At 38.5% G+C, this 14,671-nt stretch overlaps 2 protein-coding genes and 1 non-coding gene across 3 annotated transcripts; 1 reads left to right on the plus strand and 2 right to left on the minus strand.

The window, feature by feature from the left end:
- Window positions 1–22: 22 nt before the first annotated feature.
- Window positions 23–2,739, plus strand: LOC136240230 (uncharacterized). The gene is made up of 8 exons (XM_066031154.1): window positions 23–350; window positions 547–762; window positions 952–1,014; window positions 1,131–1,212; window positions 1,324–1,373; window positions 1,729–1,770; window positions 1,831–1,995; window positions 2,322–2,739. Exons 1-8 carry the CDS (start codon window positions 23–25, stop codon window positions 2,603–2,605), a joined length of 1,230 nt encoding a protein of 409 aa, XP_065887226.1. The 3' UTR covers window positions 2,606–2,739.
- On the minus strand, window positions 2,685–12,275 carry LOC136240227 (sphingomyelin phosphodiesterase-like). Its single transcript, XM_066031150.1, has 10 exons — window positions 11,941–12,275; window positions 11,724–11,891; window positions 11,278–11,672; window positions 10,304–10,414; window positions 10,176–10,256; window positions 6,666–6,836; window positions 3,574–3,669; window positions 3,337–3,523; window positions 3,196–3,290; window positions 2,685–2,938 (listed from the first exon to the last, which is right to left on the minus strand). Exons 1-10 carry the CDS (start codon window positions 12,235–12,237, stop codon window positions 2,788–2,790), a joined length of 1,752 nt encoding a protein of 583 aa, XP_065887222.1. The 5' UTR covers window positions 12,238–12,275; the 3' UTR covers window positions 2,685–2,787.
- On the minus strand, window positions 9,717–9,789 carry Trnam-cau (transfer RNA methionine (anticodon CAU)). Its single transcript has one exon. It is a non-coding gene; the product is annotated as a tRNA-Met (tRNA).
- Window positions 12,276–14,671: the final 2,396 nt, after the last annotated feature.

A 14,671-nucleotide genomic window follows, 5' to 3' on the forward strand; every position in this document is an offset into this window, starting at 1 on the left:
ATATAAAAGCTCGAGGCCACCAATGTGCTTAGATTTGCAACGTTACGAAATGGATTCTCATCACTTTTTAGTGTTGGTTCTTCTGTTCATGCTGCAGTTTAACATTTCCTTGCTGTTCCAAATGTGCGGCCAATGCAGACCTGAGCAGTGCCCGCTGCACATCATCCGAGAAGGTTGCGGGAGAGGCCGCGAAATTGAGCTGGACGAGTGCAGCTGCTGCCCACGATGCACCAGATCAGAGAGCGAGTCGTGCGGGGGAATGAAGCAGCTATCGTGCTCCCCAGGGCTCTACTGTGCATACCGACCAGGTAGAACATTTGGGTACATCCGTGAAGGCGTCTGCGAGCCTTGTAAGTCATTGCAGGATACTGAAGAACTTTACAGAATTGCAAATACGTGCACGAATGTTCTAATGAGAGCTGCATGGAATGTATGTATGCATAACACAACTGTCTACTTAGCTATAGTAATGTTACTAGCTCAGTATACTGTAGCTAGTATACTATAAGTTGCCATGAGTACTCTTAATTGTCTTTTTTCTTACAGACTCCTGTGCTCGGAAGGTGTGTAGTTTCCGTCAACATTGCCAGTCTAGCATACATGGGTTGGTGTGCTCCTGTCCACAATACCGGTGTGAAGGAAAGCTTAACAGAGTTTGTGGTGGTGACAGGGTGGTGTACGACAGCTTGTGTCATCTGAGACGTCATGAGTGTACCACAGGCAGATATGTGGGCGTGCAGGAAATGAGTGCTTGTGAAAACGGTATGGAAAGTTAGATAGATAACTACTAGCATCCATATGACAGCAATATGTGTTAATGAGTCTATAAGCATTTAAAGGTGAAGTGCTTGAAAAGTTTCCCTTTGGGTTTGTGTGCACACAGCTGTAACGCTGTCAACATATTTGGTAGTTACCTATTCTATATTTGAATATGTTAACTCTTCTTTACAGTAAAACAATTGCCACTCAATCCAAGTGGTAATCTCCTCCCTGACCTGCATGGAAATAACAGAGGTGAGGCATAGTTAAACAATTGGCTCTGATTTAATTTGTTTTGTAGTGGTCCTTAGCAATCCTTTATGTTTAGACTCCTATGGTCATGCTTTAATTGGTTTACTTCCACCATACAGGAAACACTCAAGGATGCACTTACAAGAACAAGTTCTATGCTATAGGGCAGCTAATCCCATCAGGCAATCCTTGCTTACACCTGTGAGTTAGGGAAAATTTTCTGCACATAATCACATTAGGTTAAGAGTTGTGATCTTTTATGTGGTGACAAGTTGTTACAACACCCTGTCTCATTGGAACTATTGTCTATAGGGAGTGCCAGAGTGGGGCAGTCATTCAAGCAAGACTACCTGGTTGTCTAGGTGAGTCTTGGTACTTGAAGAGGTTGGTCATATGTCATCATAAGTCTATGGCATGTTGGCAAACATGTACTGTGCTGGTAATACGATTCTTTGTGAACATTCCTTTGTAACAAGACTAAACTGTACTTGTTTGAAAGCTTAGGATAAGTCTAGAGGCAGTGAGCAAGTCATGCCCTTTTATGCTAATCAAGCTTATCAAAGTTTCCTTAGGACTAAGCAATCTTTCATGTGGTACCATCAACATTTGGTTTATACAACACTTGATTAATATTGATTTCTGATGACCTGACCTCTTTCCCACAATAGTATTGTACTTTGATGGTAGTTGTATTGATTTTCCTTTGTTGCTATACAGGTGGTCCCATAGAAAATGATATTGGGGCTGACAAACCTCCAGGTAGAATTAACAATCATTGCTAGAGACATTTGAGACTTCCTATTCTTGTTTTCCCTGTAGTGCATGGTCAATGGGGACCTTGGTCATCATGGTCAAAATGCAATGGAAAATGTAGCCGACCTGTGGAAACTAGGACTCGATATTGCACACCCCATAAATACGAGGGTCATCCATGTACAGGAGAATCTGAGGAAACACAGCCATGTGTGCTACGCTCATGTGAACGTAAGTGTATTATATTTTTAGCTAATCAATCAGACCTTAGCCTAGCTGCAAATTGCATTATCCCAGCTGTGTTGGTGCATTTGACTCTGCTCTGACATTTAAGGTGGTGGGTGTGATATAACCTAACCCATAACAACCCTCACTTAGTCTCCTGTACTATGATCGCACTGCTCCTAACAACACAAAGTACCAGTGTTCACTATGGGATACATACATAGCTGCTCTTAACTATTGCAATCTAAACAGAATACATAAGTAAAAAACAAAACCAAATTTAGGTAATACTGTTGCATGTAGCTATTATTGCTTTTGTTTTGTATACACAGGTAAATATTGTGAGCCGTATGCTGTGACTGCAACCATCAGTTTCCAGCGAGAACGGGACACTTGCATGACCACAATGCCACAGATGCACAGACGGTGCGTATCACACTGCACAAAGACCCGCAGAGGCAAAACCACTAAACTGTGTTGTCGAGATGATCCAACTGTCACAAACAGCTTAACAACAGAAATACAATGTACCAACCCACAAGGAAGGAAAATCACCCAAATAGAACAGATCAATGTAATAGATGGATGTATATGTGAACTTTGTCCATCAAGATGACAGGAATGTAACCATATACCTAGTACACAGTTTTACTATATTTTACTGTATATTGTATTTTAGTACATGTACGTGGTGATCACTTGTAATATTGGCTAGTCAAAAGATTTGAAAACATGAAAATTTTAAATAAATATCACTGTCCTACAATTAGGAGTTCATGGCTTTGTTCAGTGGTAATGTTAGCAGCTCTTGTTATTGTAGTAATAACGATGTGCTGCTGTTACGTTGGCACAGTGGGAAGTATCTTGAGATCGACCTGATCTTAGTAAGCACAACATATTCGTCTTGCATGATCCGGTACATGTAATAGTTTCACGACGATGAAGGTACCTACGAAATAAAAATAATAAAATGTACACATACAGATCAGTTATATCTACACAGGTCACACATCATAACTATGATGTAATGGTACGGGTATTGCATACCCAAACATGGTACTGGAGTCTAGAAACATTGAGTTTGTGCCCAAATGGTTGTGAAGGTTCAGAGATAGTACCAATACACACATCAAAATACTTGGGTAGGTGAACAATATATCACAAACTGCTTTATGAAACATGACCAAACTCTAGTAAATAATTTACTTGTAAAACAGATTAAACAAGGTGTCATTAGTTTCTATCTTGTCCACGAAGCTTGACCAGTCTTGAGGGTGTAGTGTCTTCAGTCCATACGCCTCCTAACATATGACATCATATTCCAGATCACATGATCACATCACTCACCTTAGCGCCATACTCATACTGCCAGGTCAAATTATTATTATTATTAGCAGCGTTCAAGTCAAGATAGTAAACGTGATGATCAATAATCTGGAATCCAGAGTTTTCTTGTTGTCCTTCAAGTTCATAAATACGATAGCCTGGATTGTTAGATGTGTATGGGGTCACACTGGGTCCCATGTAGGCAATGCTATAATGATGACATCATCAAAAGATCATGTGATCTCACAATGGTCTCACCTGATAGCCCTTGATGCATTGTTGAGATCATAAAATAGTTCAAACTCGTCATTGTGAGTGTGGCCAAAGAACTGTCCTACAATAGTTGCCTCATACCTGTAATAATGGTATTACTTTCTGTTTCATATTGTGGTTTTCAGTGATGCATCATTATATCACTGTTATGAGGTTGTACAAAAATATTGTGCAAGTTAGTACAACTGCCGCATTAGCCTCAAAATCTCATGGTATATCAGAAATTAAAAGCTGTAGTAACTACGTAGCTGTCTTGTTTAAAATGGGACACAGCACACTTTGCTCCTTCTAGGTGTATACAATACTATCTAGTTTTACTAAGTGCAGACTAGCTAAGTACTATTTGGTGTGTACATCATTTTGACTATAGTGAGGTAACAATGTATTGACATTGAGCGTTACATCTTCTCTTACTAAACATTCATTTTACAGCTAAAAGAAAATGCTTGCATACACTGTAGACCTTTCCATGACTCTTCAAAAAACAAACAGTACATAGTACACAACACAGCAGATACATAGTTTAGAGTGTATTCAAATAAAGAAGAAATGTACAGTACTATTAGTGCTAACAAGTCTGCTTTACAGACACAACACACTGTATTTTGGATAAGGCAGTCAACCCTTATTCCCAGGACACACACTACAGTAAGCTATACAACATCACAACCTCATCTCTATATATAGCATGTTATATTAGACACCTGACACATCTCTGTTAGTATCCTCTCACCCACACAATAGGGGATGGCATGGCAACGTGTTCCCTTGCAGTCAAGTAATGCACAACAAAATTTTCAGGTTGGCTGCCTTGGCCAAAGCCATCCTGCAGGTGCACAGGCAGTGGAGTATTTAGACAAGGTTGTTGGTGGGAAATGTTTGGAAAAGAACCACAAACACAAAGATTCTGACGGGTTCAATTTAATTAAGGCAAAAAGTGTAGTGTCATTCCTAAACAAATGTTCCTCATCATTCTCTTACCACAAACCTATCCTACATTCTAAATTATCAAGGGCGTACCCCATTGGGTGAACATGTATACAAACAAAATGGTGCCAGTTAACCTGAGGGCTCCCTTTTAGCCCACTTGTCAAGGAAGAAGTTGTAAATGTCACAATTACAAGCATGAGCAACAGCCATCAGTTGCTTCATTTAATATCCACCTCACGCCCACCACATAACTACAACATACAAGACAACACAACATATACCTCAGATAAGGTGGCCATAAAAAGCCTGTATAAAAGGTGGAGGCCTTGACAAGGCAGTGGTGTTGTAAACAATAAAATGGTAACATAGTTTTTGTTCCAATATACGTAGCCACACCATTAGACTATGGACTATCAGTGACATTTATACCTATCATTGGCTATCAACATTTAAGAGCTCTATATATGTACATAGATTTGCAGAGTGGCTTGAATTAGGCCAGAAATAAAACATACAACAAGTGCACACATTACTACAACTCTTATACTGTACAGCTTTAATGACTACAGTCCTACAAAATAGCAACACCAGAAAGATTGATTTGTACAGCAAGTATAGGGAAAATAAATTACAGGAGCTTACTAAAACGATTCTAACTTCTGAACAGAATGATGTACGGAGTTGAAATTTGCATCATCCTGTAGGGGAATCGATCACTGGGTATATTTTCCTTTTATCATCTTTCTTCATTGCATACAAAGGCAAAATTTGTGAAGTAAGATGCCCATTGTAAACAAATGCCCATAACTTGCATGTCCTTGAGTCTACTGCAACGAAACAAAGATTTTTCAACTCCTGTTGAGTAAGTGAATAAAATGATATCCAGGATACATAACTATTGTTAGTCCCTTCCTTCACAAAGAAAAAGACGTTCAAGAATTTAACAGAATTTTTCATTAATATGCAAATATTTCACCCATTGTATTCAATCATTGTATTCAATGTTTTATACTGTAAATTTAGGCTTGCACAATTGTGTCGGATTATAGCAGATTCAGTCACATTTATAGATTAGCCATTTTATTAGTTTGTCAAGTTTTTCAAATTTTTTCCATCAAAGTTCCTGCTATACGATTAACCTCTGCCTCTATTGTCTAACTGGAGAATAAACAATATTGAGCTACGTGTAACTCCAAAAGTTAGGCTGAAATTTTGCCAGAGCATACACTTGGCTAAGTAGATCATAATTATTTAATAACCAGGAATTCGAAAAATGCGTGACTGTGTCGGATTTTTGCATATCCAGTCACAAATTACAACCACTCAGTATGCTGTTTAATGTGATTCACTATATTGAGTGCATGGTCTAGTTTTGAATGAAGTATCTGTGATATTGTCGACATTTAATTCTACAAATCTGATAAAGTAAATACAAGGAAAGTAAGAAATAAAATGTAGTGAAACAAGGGAGGTCTCCTACACCAGCAGATATACTAGCGGACATTTAATTCCTATACCCATGACTAAATTTAGAATTAAATGTCAACTACTGTAGTATATCTTCAGGTGTGGGTGACCTCACTTGTTTCACTATATTTTTTTATTTCTTTGATCCTTAATAAAACTTTAAAATTCTTAAATTTTCCATGTACTTGTTTATTTACTTTTATAACATAATTATGACTGGTGAGCCATGCTGCTCATCAAAAGAAAGAAAGAGAGCCAGATTTTATGTTTTCGTCTGAATGCATGCCCCAACTGAAAAGTAAAGTGGCCATTATGCTTCATTTCCAGCCCAATACACAGTATTACACACAAAGAACAGTACGGAAAGCATCTCTGCAATCAACTCCATCACTAGAGAAAATCAGATGATTACTTTAGGGAAGCCATCACATGCTACCGCAAATCAACATCTTGTACTGTCAACCAACTGAAGGAAATGGTATACAAAAGGAGGAGAAAGGGAAGTCAATGATACATGCATTATACATACTGCAAGCACTGTCAGGCTGAAGCAACACTGTACTGTATGATACACATACATATGGGCCTTATAGGGTACACATGTACAATGCAGAAGAACAATTATATATCAAAGCAGCAAAGGCAGCATCTATACAAACCACATGTACAGTCACTGTTACCTGTTAACAATACGATAATAGTTCCAGCTCCATACTTCCATACAGCTACCCAGGCCAGGGGCAATATGGCCGATAATGTGTACCTTCTCTCCAGCATCTTCTGACTCTTGTAACTCATTGATCAACCATTGTAGCTGTCCAGCTGGATCAGTACTGTTGATCAGTAACCACCTGTGGGTAGGGGCACCACAGTACATTAACACAGTGGTTAGCTACTCAGTATCATGAACACTTTGGGAAAACAGGACTACTTTCACTGCAACATTTTCACTATTTTACAGGTATGTGTGTGTGATCAAAATCTCATCCTTAATAAATACAACTGTAGTTATTTTTCTCATGACTACTTAATTGGGAGAGTATCTTTATGATCTCTTTATTACTAAAGAAATAGCAGTAAGAAAATTGCTTCATCATTTCTAGAAAATTTCTTTCATTAACAGGTTCCCACTATTGAGTAAAGTTACAAGTGTATGTGTGTTGGCACTGCTAATACTGTTTAATGGAGGTACAGTACCTTTTGGTACAGTACTTGTTGCTGCACTTAATAAAAACAATAGAAAACTGCATCACCACGTATACAATGTTCAGTAATGAATGCTATCCTCAAACTAATCCTGCTAGCTTGTATTTATATTACACTAAGTGTATGAAATGTGTAGAAATCAGTGGAGTTAATCTGGAAACAGTGATAGAGTCTGGTGAAGAACAAGACAATCGCTCCAAAGACAACAGCACACTGCTGCCTAGCTCTCTCGGAATGTAACCACACAACTTGGTATGTTAATTAATAGTAGTTGCAATAATTAACCAACTGGTAGTTTATTACTACATGTACTTTGTGAGCAACCCGGCAAAATTGTTTTATCTGACAAAGTAGTCTTGTGTGTTTTGCATCTAATGTATATTGCGGACCATACCAAGAGTTAATATAACATGAGAGTATGTAATGCCATATATCAGGGATTTCAATTCTGCTTGAAAATAAGCGGTTTGCATCATGATGGTGTGATTACATTATTTTAATAAGAAACAGCACAATTTTCAAACAGAACTGAAATTCCCAGTAGTCCTGTAACAAATGATTGTGTACAAGTCAAACGTCTTCTTCTTTCTGTATAACATATAGACTTCTATATAGTATTGATTGTTCCTTACTACTATTAATTTAGCTGCATGGTGATAAATGTTCGAAGATATTTTATACTTCTGAACCAGCAAATCACTTAGTGGACAGCAGTCCTTCAATAATAGTATGATTGAAGGCCGGTTACGTTTGTTAACATAGTTGAAAAACTCCGAGCAACGCTCTGCCCTCTGTTATTAGTTCCTCAGATGCAGTTCTCGGGAGTTATCAATGACCAGCACTCATTCTTGTTGGCTTCATATTTTTGAACATACATCCCCATGTCTGGGATGTTGTACACAGAAAGGAAGCCATCTGAATTCCACACAATCAGTTGTTACAGGGCTATAAAGCATTAGATACTGTATAGTGGGAAATTTTCGAGGGATGAAACTTTTGCGAAACTGTGCAAAATATGATTTTCACGTTTTTTAATTTACGAAAGTCTAGAAAGTGGGTAATAGCTATGTGTATAAACTGAAACATTTCACGATTATATTTTCACAAAGCTATCATCACTTGCAAAATTTGCGAAAGTTTCGTCCCTCAAAAATTTCCGGCTATACAGTACTCTCCTCTCTTTGCAAGTGAAACCATCATTAATTTTATCAAATCTTAGCATATAATTATTAATAAACAGTGAAACCTCATAAATAAGGCCACTTATGAGATTAAAAACTACTATATGGCTTTGATAATGAAGTGGTCTTGTTAATGAAGCCATATAGTACACCTTAGCTACCACATAGCCTAAATATTTTGAGGGTCAAAGTTGAGCAATGTAAAAATAAATTTTCGCAGAATCCCATATGTATGGTAGTTTAAATAAGTAAACCTTAAAACCTTTCCCCCTCAAAATATTTGGCTATACACTTACAGTATGTTTGGGACCCACTTGTCACTATAATGAGATGATCTCATTAGTGAGGTCGTGAAGTACACCTTAGCTGTGTTGGGACCTACTTGACGTGGTCACTATAATAAGACGATCTTATTAGTGAGGTCGTGAAGTACACCTTAGCTGTGTTTGGGACCTACTTGACATGGTCACTATAATGAGGTGGTCTTATTAATGAGGTCGTGAAGTACACCTTAGCTGTGTTTGGGACCTACTAGACATGGTCACTATAATGAGGTGGTCTTATCAATGAGGTCATGAAGAACACCTTAGCTATGTTTGGGACGGTCACTATAATGAGGTGGTCTTAGTAAAGAAAGAAAGAAAGGTTCCTCCATACAAGCATTCCTGTCTATTTTATAAGGACAATAATACATGTGAGTGATGATCTCTACCATTGCACTCCCGGGAAGCAACATGTTCCAAGCCACAAAATAACTTTAAAGCCATCCAAGCCTTTCATCACTTCCCAACAGCTATGATTGGTGTAAACAACGTCACATGTTTATAATTCCATGAAGTTCCATCTGTTTACATAACCAATCAGAGTGGGATATTTAACATGCTACTATAAATAGCACAGGCATTCTCCATCTTAGTGGCCTCTTACGCTGCACTCAGTGCACTGCCTTCAGTATAGATATGATCTGACCTTTTAGATCATTTCCTAACCAAAACAATGGATGTAAGTAGTACCAAAAGGCTAAAAATATGCTGACTTCTACATATTCTAACATTAATAGACAGACCACTTCACTACTTCAACAGTATCCAGCATAATTATAGTATTACAATACATCCTTAACGATTTCATCAAGGCTCCATAAAAATGGAAATAATATCTGGGGAGAACATTACTCCATACATGAATTAAGAGGATTATATGCATACGTAGTTACTGTATCTTTTAAAGCTACACAGCTGTTTGACTTCTATACAAACTATGGCAGTTATACTGTATCAAAGCCTTTTAACTCAATTGCACTATTTAAAATGTACCCATTTAAACAGCAAAAAAGTGATGGATTGTCCCCTGTGAGGATCGAACTCACGACCTTCAGATTATGAGACTGATGCACTACCTACTGTGCCAAGGAGACAGCTATGCTAGCTTGAAATTCCTCCTCTACTTGTGTGCAAATACTACCCCATATTAACATATATAGCAACACACTTTACTGTGTGTCATTACTTTCTACCGCTTCATTGTGAACATTACAGTGAAACCTGCACGTATTGTATAATAGGAACATTTTGGGACCAACCAATAACGTCCTGACTTTCCAGGTCAGTTTATGTACTAAGTGATACTTTAGGATCTTAACTAAGTGTATGGACTACGTGGGTGTCCCCTAAGGTTCAAAATAAATATATATAGCAGTTTAGAACTAGTCTTAAAGTTTAAAATCAAAATTTCAGAACTATCACTACCACATAATCCACCCAATTCATAGCACTGATGGAGATAAACACCATGGCCACTCACCAATTCTCAGTATTACAATAGTTCATATTCAGTGATATTAGTTTGAGTCCTGGAACAAGTTTGGTAGAGTAGAACCCACCTCTGGATCACATGAGATCATCTGATATGAACATGTAAGAGTGACTTACTTCTTTATTGTGCTGGCTGTGTCGCTAGGCAACCAGTGAGAAAAGTCAGTCTGGTAAGCATTCAACAGCCATTGGTTGGAATTTTCACCAGTGATAAATGGTGGAGGAAAACTATAAAACAAAAAAGAACAGCAACATAGTGTAGACCATACCTGTACAATATTATTGTATATGTGTGTGTACATGTTGTTGTGTGTATGTGTGCGTCTTGTGTCAATGTATATGTGTGCAGTGTGCGTGCATGTTACATCACATGGTACACTGTTAGTGAATACTATTTTCACATCGTGGTGTGTGGAAGAGTCCCTTTCGCTCCACAAAAAGTATACCAAATCCCTGGATATTGTAATACTACAACTACAAAGTAGTCCCAAAGTAGTGCATACACAAACTTGGGGCATCCACAATACTAGCATGTCAAAAATTACATCAACCAATGCACTAGCTTCACAACAGTACAAGGGAGATAACAAAAAATGTTGATAATATCTTGTAATGTACATATGCAAAGTGTTAAGCAGCTTGTGCTTATGAATGCTATTCAAGGCAGCCATAGACTATTAGCAGCAGCCATTATCATACAGTTTGAATGGTACACTGTAAGGCTATAAGCCATTATCATACAGTTTGAATGTACACTGTAAGGCTATAAGTTACATAACTACATCACTATAGTATCTGACACTGCTAACATTTTTGCAAAAACACTTTGGCACACTTGCTACGAAAGAAAGTTTTACATAAAATATGCATAATTCCTGCTATTAAGGTTTACACAAACTTATTTGCCACCCCTCTTTAAATTAAAATGACTAACTTGTTCTCTTTAAATTAAAACGACTACCTCATTACAGTGACCATGTCCAGTAGGTCTCAAACAAAGCTAGGGTATAAGACCACCTCATTAGAGTGACCATAATTTTCCTCCCAATTGTGGCAGTTGTACCGTACCTTACATAACTAAAATAAGTTACCTGTTAACTGGGGCGCTTTCATGATTCCCCAGTGTGGGATACACTTTCTTATCCCAAAGATAAAACTCCATCAAACGCGATACTGTATTAAGTGCCTCCAGTTGCTCCGATCTAGTTTGGTTCCACACATTATGTGCCGGCAAGTCACCAGTCCAGTATAACCAGTCAAACTGGTCTTTAATCTTAACAAGGTGCTCAAATAAACTAGTCAGTGTCCACAAAGGAAGGTCACAGTTAAAATCTCCCCAATGCCCTGCAGGGCGGCCGGGTGGTGCAGGATGATTTGGAGGCCGACAGCACAAAGGATCTCCACACGCAGCATTCAAACCTTCAGTATATTGCAAGTCAATGTGAATGTCCGATAAATGAAGTACTCTAATTATACTGCCATTCAACTACACAAAAAAATGTGGTTATATAAAATACGACTACTAATAGATTCTTACATTTGGTACTGACAGGGGTTTAACTGGAGGCTTTGGTTTGTCAGGGAAAGTCACAGTCCAATTCTGTGTCCATGGGTTGTAGTAGTGTCCACACCCATCACCAATAAGGGCACCGCACACTTCTTTAGGTCCAAGAGCAATGGACGTGAATACGTAGAGGACTTCATTCTACACAGAAAAGGTGACTAGTAAAAATGTGGGCAGGACCCTAACTCACTCTGAACTCTGGTACAATCCCAGAACACACCAGTTTATCTTGGAACTTCAATTTCTCACAAAGAAACGTAGCAGTTGTGACTATTTCTTCTTCAGTTCTATTCTCGCGAGCTAAAAACTGTATCGCGTCTACTATTAGTGCACAAGCGTCACATTCAACGTCAATTCGATCCTTGGATGGATCGTGTATCTCTTTGTATAGCCTATCTACGTCCCACCTGTCCGATATGAGTATGGCGGTGCATTGTAGAACCGTCCACAGAGCCAGTAAGTTTAGCACAAGCGTTGTGTAGGCCATGTTGGAAACGAAATGTCTTACGATACTCTCGCGTGATCCTGTATGTTTATTTAAATTTCGGGCTCTCCCCCTACACACCTACAAAATGACTAGTCTGCGCGGCCGCCCCTTCGGTTACTTTAACTAGATCAATATTAAGCTAGTTAGAATTTTAAAAGTACAATCTCAACAGCAAAATGGTGATTGTCTACAAAATGACAACGACACGCAAAAATAGAGCATTTCATAGTGCTGCCCATAGGGGTGGCGCGGGGGGGTCAAGGCATGGATAATATATGCTACATCACATGATATTTGTTCACATATTGGCAGAGCCAACATACTATATTATCCGTGGTCAACTGAAGGGGATTTTTGATCCTCCCCCTCCAACCCTCAACAAGGCGCCACCAATTTAAATTATTCAAACATTATTCCAGATTACTGTATTCACTATGCTGTATTGTATTGTATTAGCACTTTACAGTGACCAGCACTGAAGGTCATGTGCTGCAGCCTTTGGATTACCTAACCTAACAAGAACTGCAGACTTTAAATGATTACTTAAACTCAGGCTACAGTAGCTAACAATAAGGTGAAACAGAAAACAGCCAAAGAAAGGAAAAAAATCCCTCCTACCCCAGGATTCAAACTACAGGCCACCCAATGTCTAGTCGAGCGCCACACTCAGTCTCCTCCAGGAGGGATGGATTTTCTAACCTAAGTACTCAGTGTGCAGATCAAACTATTTCCTTACTAACAGAATAAGCAATGACTGGGACCAATTGCCTGCAGCCATTATAAATTGTACTAAATTCTATGAATAGAGCGGTCATTGTTAGATTATCATTTACTATATTGATTCCATAGCCTCGGATTTATTTTTGCATAATTATGTATTGATTGGGTATACGTACAGGCTGTGCCTCTACCCTAATCATATAGCTATTTAGGCCACCAACAATCAAAGGAAAGGACTGTTTGTGTAAATAATTTCACTCTGAAAAATAAAGTGTGCTTTGTACACAAAAGTGTGCCCCATGACACCAAAACAGCACACTTTGGTGTCACAGGGCACATTTTGTGTGCAAAGCACACTTTAATTTTTAGAGTTTATTTGACTCATATAGCTACACTGCATATACGCACAGCTGTACCTTTATGGACCACTCAAATATATTTAATTGTGGGTTTTATTAAGCATGTAGGCTGGGAACTTTAGGAGTACATCGTTTATAGCTATGATCAGCTAAAAGAAAGAAGCATCACTGGATCAGATTTTCATGACATATACAATTGACAAGTATGCAGCTAAAAATATTGATGAGTAGGTGTAGATATGTCAGTGAAATCAGAGTCAAAATAACTATTCAGGATTTTGTATAGTAAATCTACTCTTAAATGTCTATATGATGATGAAAGCAATACAATATGAATGGTGATAATAGTTGAGTGGCTCTACGTTGAACTTTTTTTGGTCAAGCACAGAGTGCATGGGGTCCCCAAATGGCATTACTGCATGTATTCTAGTGTAATGTTGTAAATAACTTTGTTACCATGGAAGAGTCAAGATGTTCAAATGACTTTTTAATCATACCAAGTACCTGAATGACCTTCGCAGTGACTTCATTTGTAACAGTGTGGTCATGCATGAAATTTAAGATGCTCATCAAACAGTATACCAAGATATTTATGGGTAGTGTGAATTTTTGTGTAGAATCCAAAATGATGAACCCTTCCACCTAGATGTAAACATTTGCACTTAAGTATATTAAATCTCAGCTGCCAAGTGACTGACTGCTGAGTTATTATTATGAAGGCTGTATAGTCATCACTATTCTTTATTACACAGATATCTTAATGTCACCGGCAACAGGGCCGCCCAGAGAAATTAAGGGGCCCAGGGCAAAGAGTTAAAGTGGGGCCCTTCACCCAAGTTGTATCGTGAAGACCAAAAAAAAAAAAAAAAAAATACCTGCTGGCAATGACAATAACTACCCATCACCAACCATATCTCCTTATCTATAAGTTTGCTACACTGCTCCTCTGAAGAATACTGTGACTGCTCTATTAGAGTATTTAGATCTGACTGCTCTATTAGAGTATATCGATCTTTTAAACAGGTATTCAGGGGGCCCTTCATGGGGCCTCCTGGGGCCCCTTTCAGGCTGGGGCCCGGGGCAAAATGCCCCAGTTGCCCCCTCCTGTGGGCGGCCCTGACCGGCAAACATAATACAGGACCTGAAACAAATGATGATTATCATTGACAAACATTGTGAAGAGCACATCAGGACCCAGCACTGATCCTTGTGGTACGCCACTTGTTACTGGAGCAAGATGTGTGAAGTAGCTACAGCTTATTGTTCTCTATAAAAAAATCTTTTGTCCACCGTAAAAGGTTACCATGAATTTTAAATGAGGCCGGACGGATTTTGTAATAAATGCTGATGTGGTA

Source organism: Dysidea avara, chromosome 12, assembly GCF_963678975.1.
Source record: "Dysidea avara chromosome 12, odDysAvar1.4, whole genome shotgun sequence".
Lineage (NCBI taxonomy): Eukaryota > Metazoa > Porifera > Demospongiae > Dictyoceratida > Dysideidae > Dysidea > Dysidea avara.

Coding starts and splice junctions, on each gene's coding strand:
- LOC136240227 (XM_066031150.1), bottom strand. CDS start 12,237: ATGGCCTACACAACGCTTGTGCTAAACTTACTGGCTCTGTGGACGGTT. Junction 10,415..11,277: donor GAAAGCGCCCCAGTTAACAG/GTAACTTATTTT, acceptor TTTGTTTTATAG/TTTTCCTCCACCATTTATCA. Junction 10,257..10,303: donor ACAGCCAGCACAATAAAGAA/GTAAGTCACTCT, acceptor CATGTGATCCAG/AGGTGGGTTCTACTCTACCA.
- LOC136240230 (XM_066031154.1), top strand. CDS start 23: ATGTGCTTAGATTTGCAACGTTACGAAATGGATTCTCATCACTTTTTA. Junction 1,213..1,323: donor GGCAATCCTTGCTTACACCT/GTGAGTTAGGGA, acceptor TATTGTCTATAG/GGAGTGCCAGAGTGGGGCAG. Junction 1,996..2,321: donor TGTGCTACGCTCATGTGAAC/GTAAGTGTATTA, acceptor TTGTATACACAG/GTAAATATTGTGAGCCGTAT.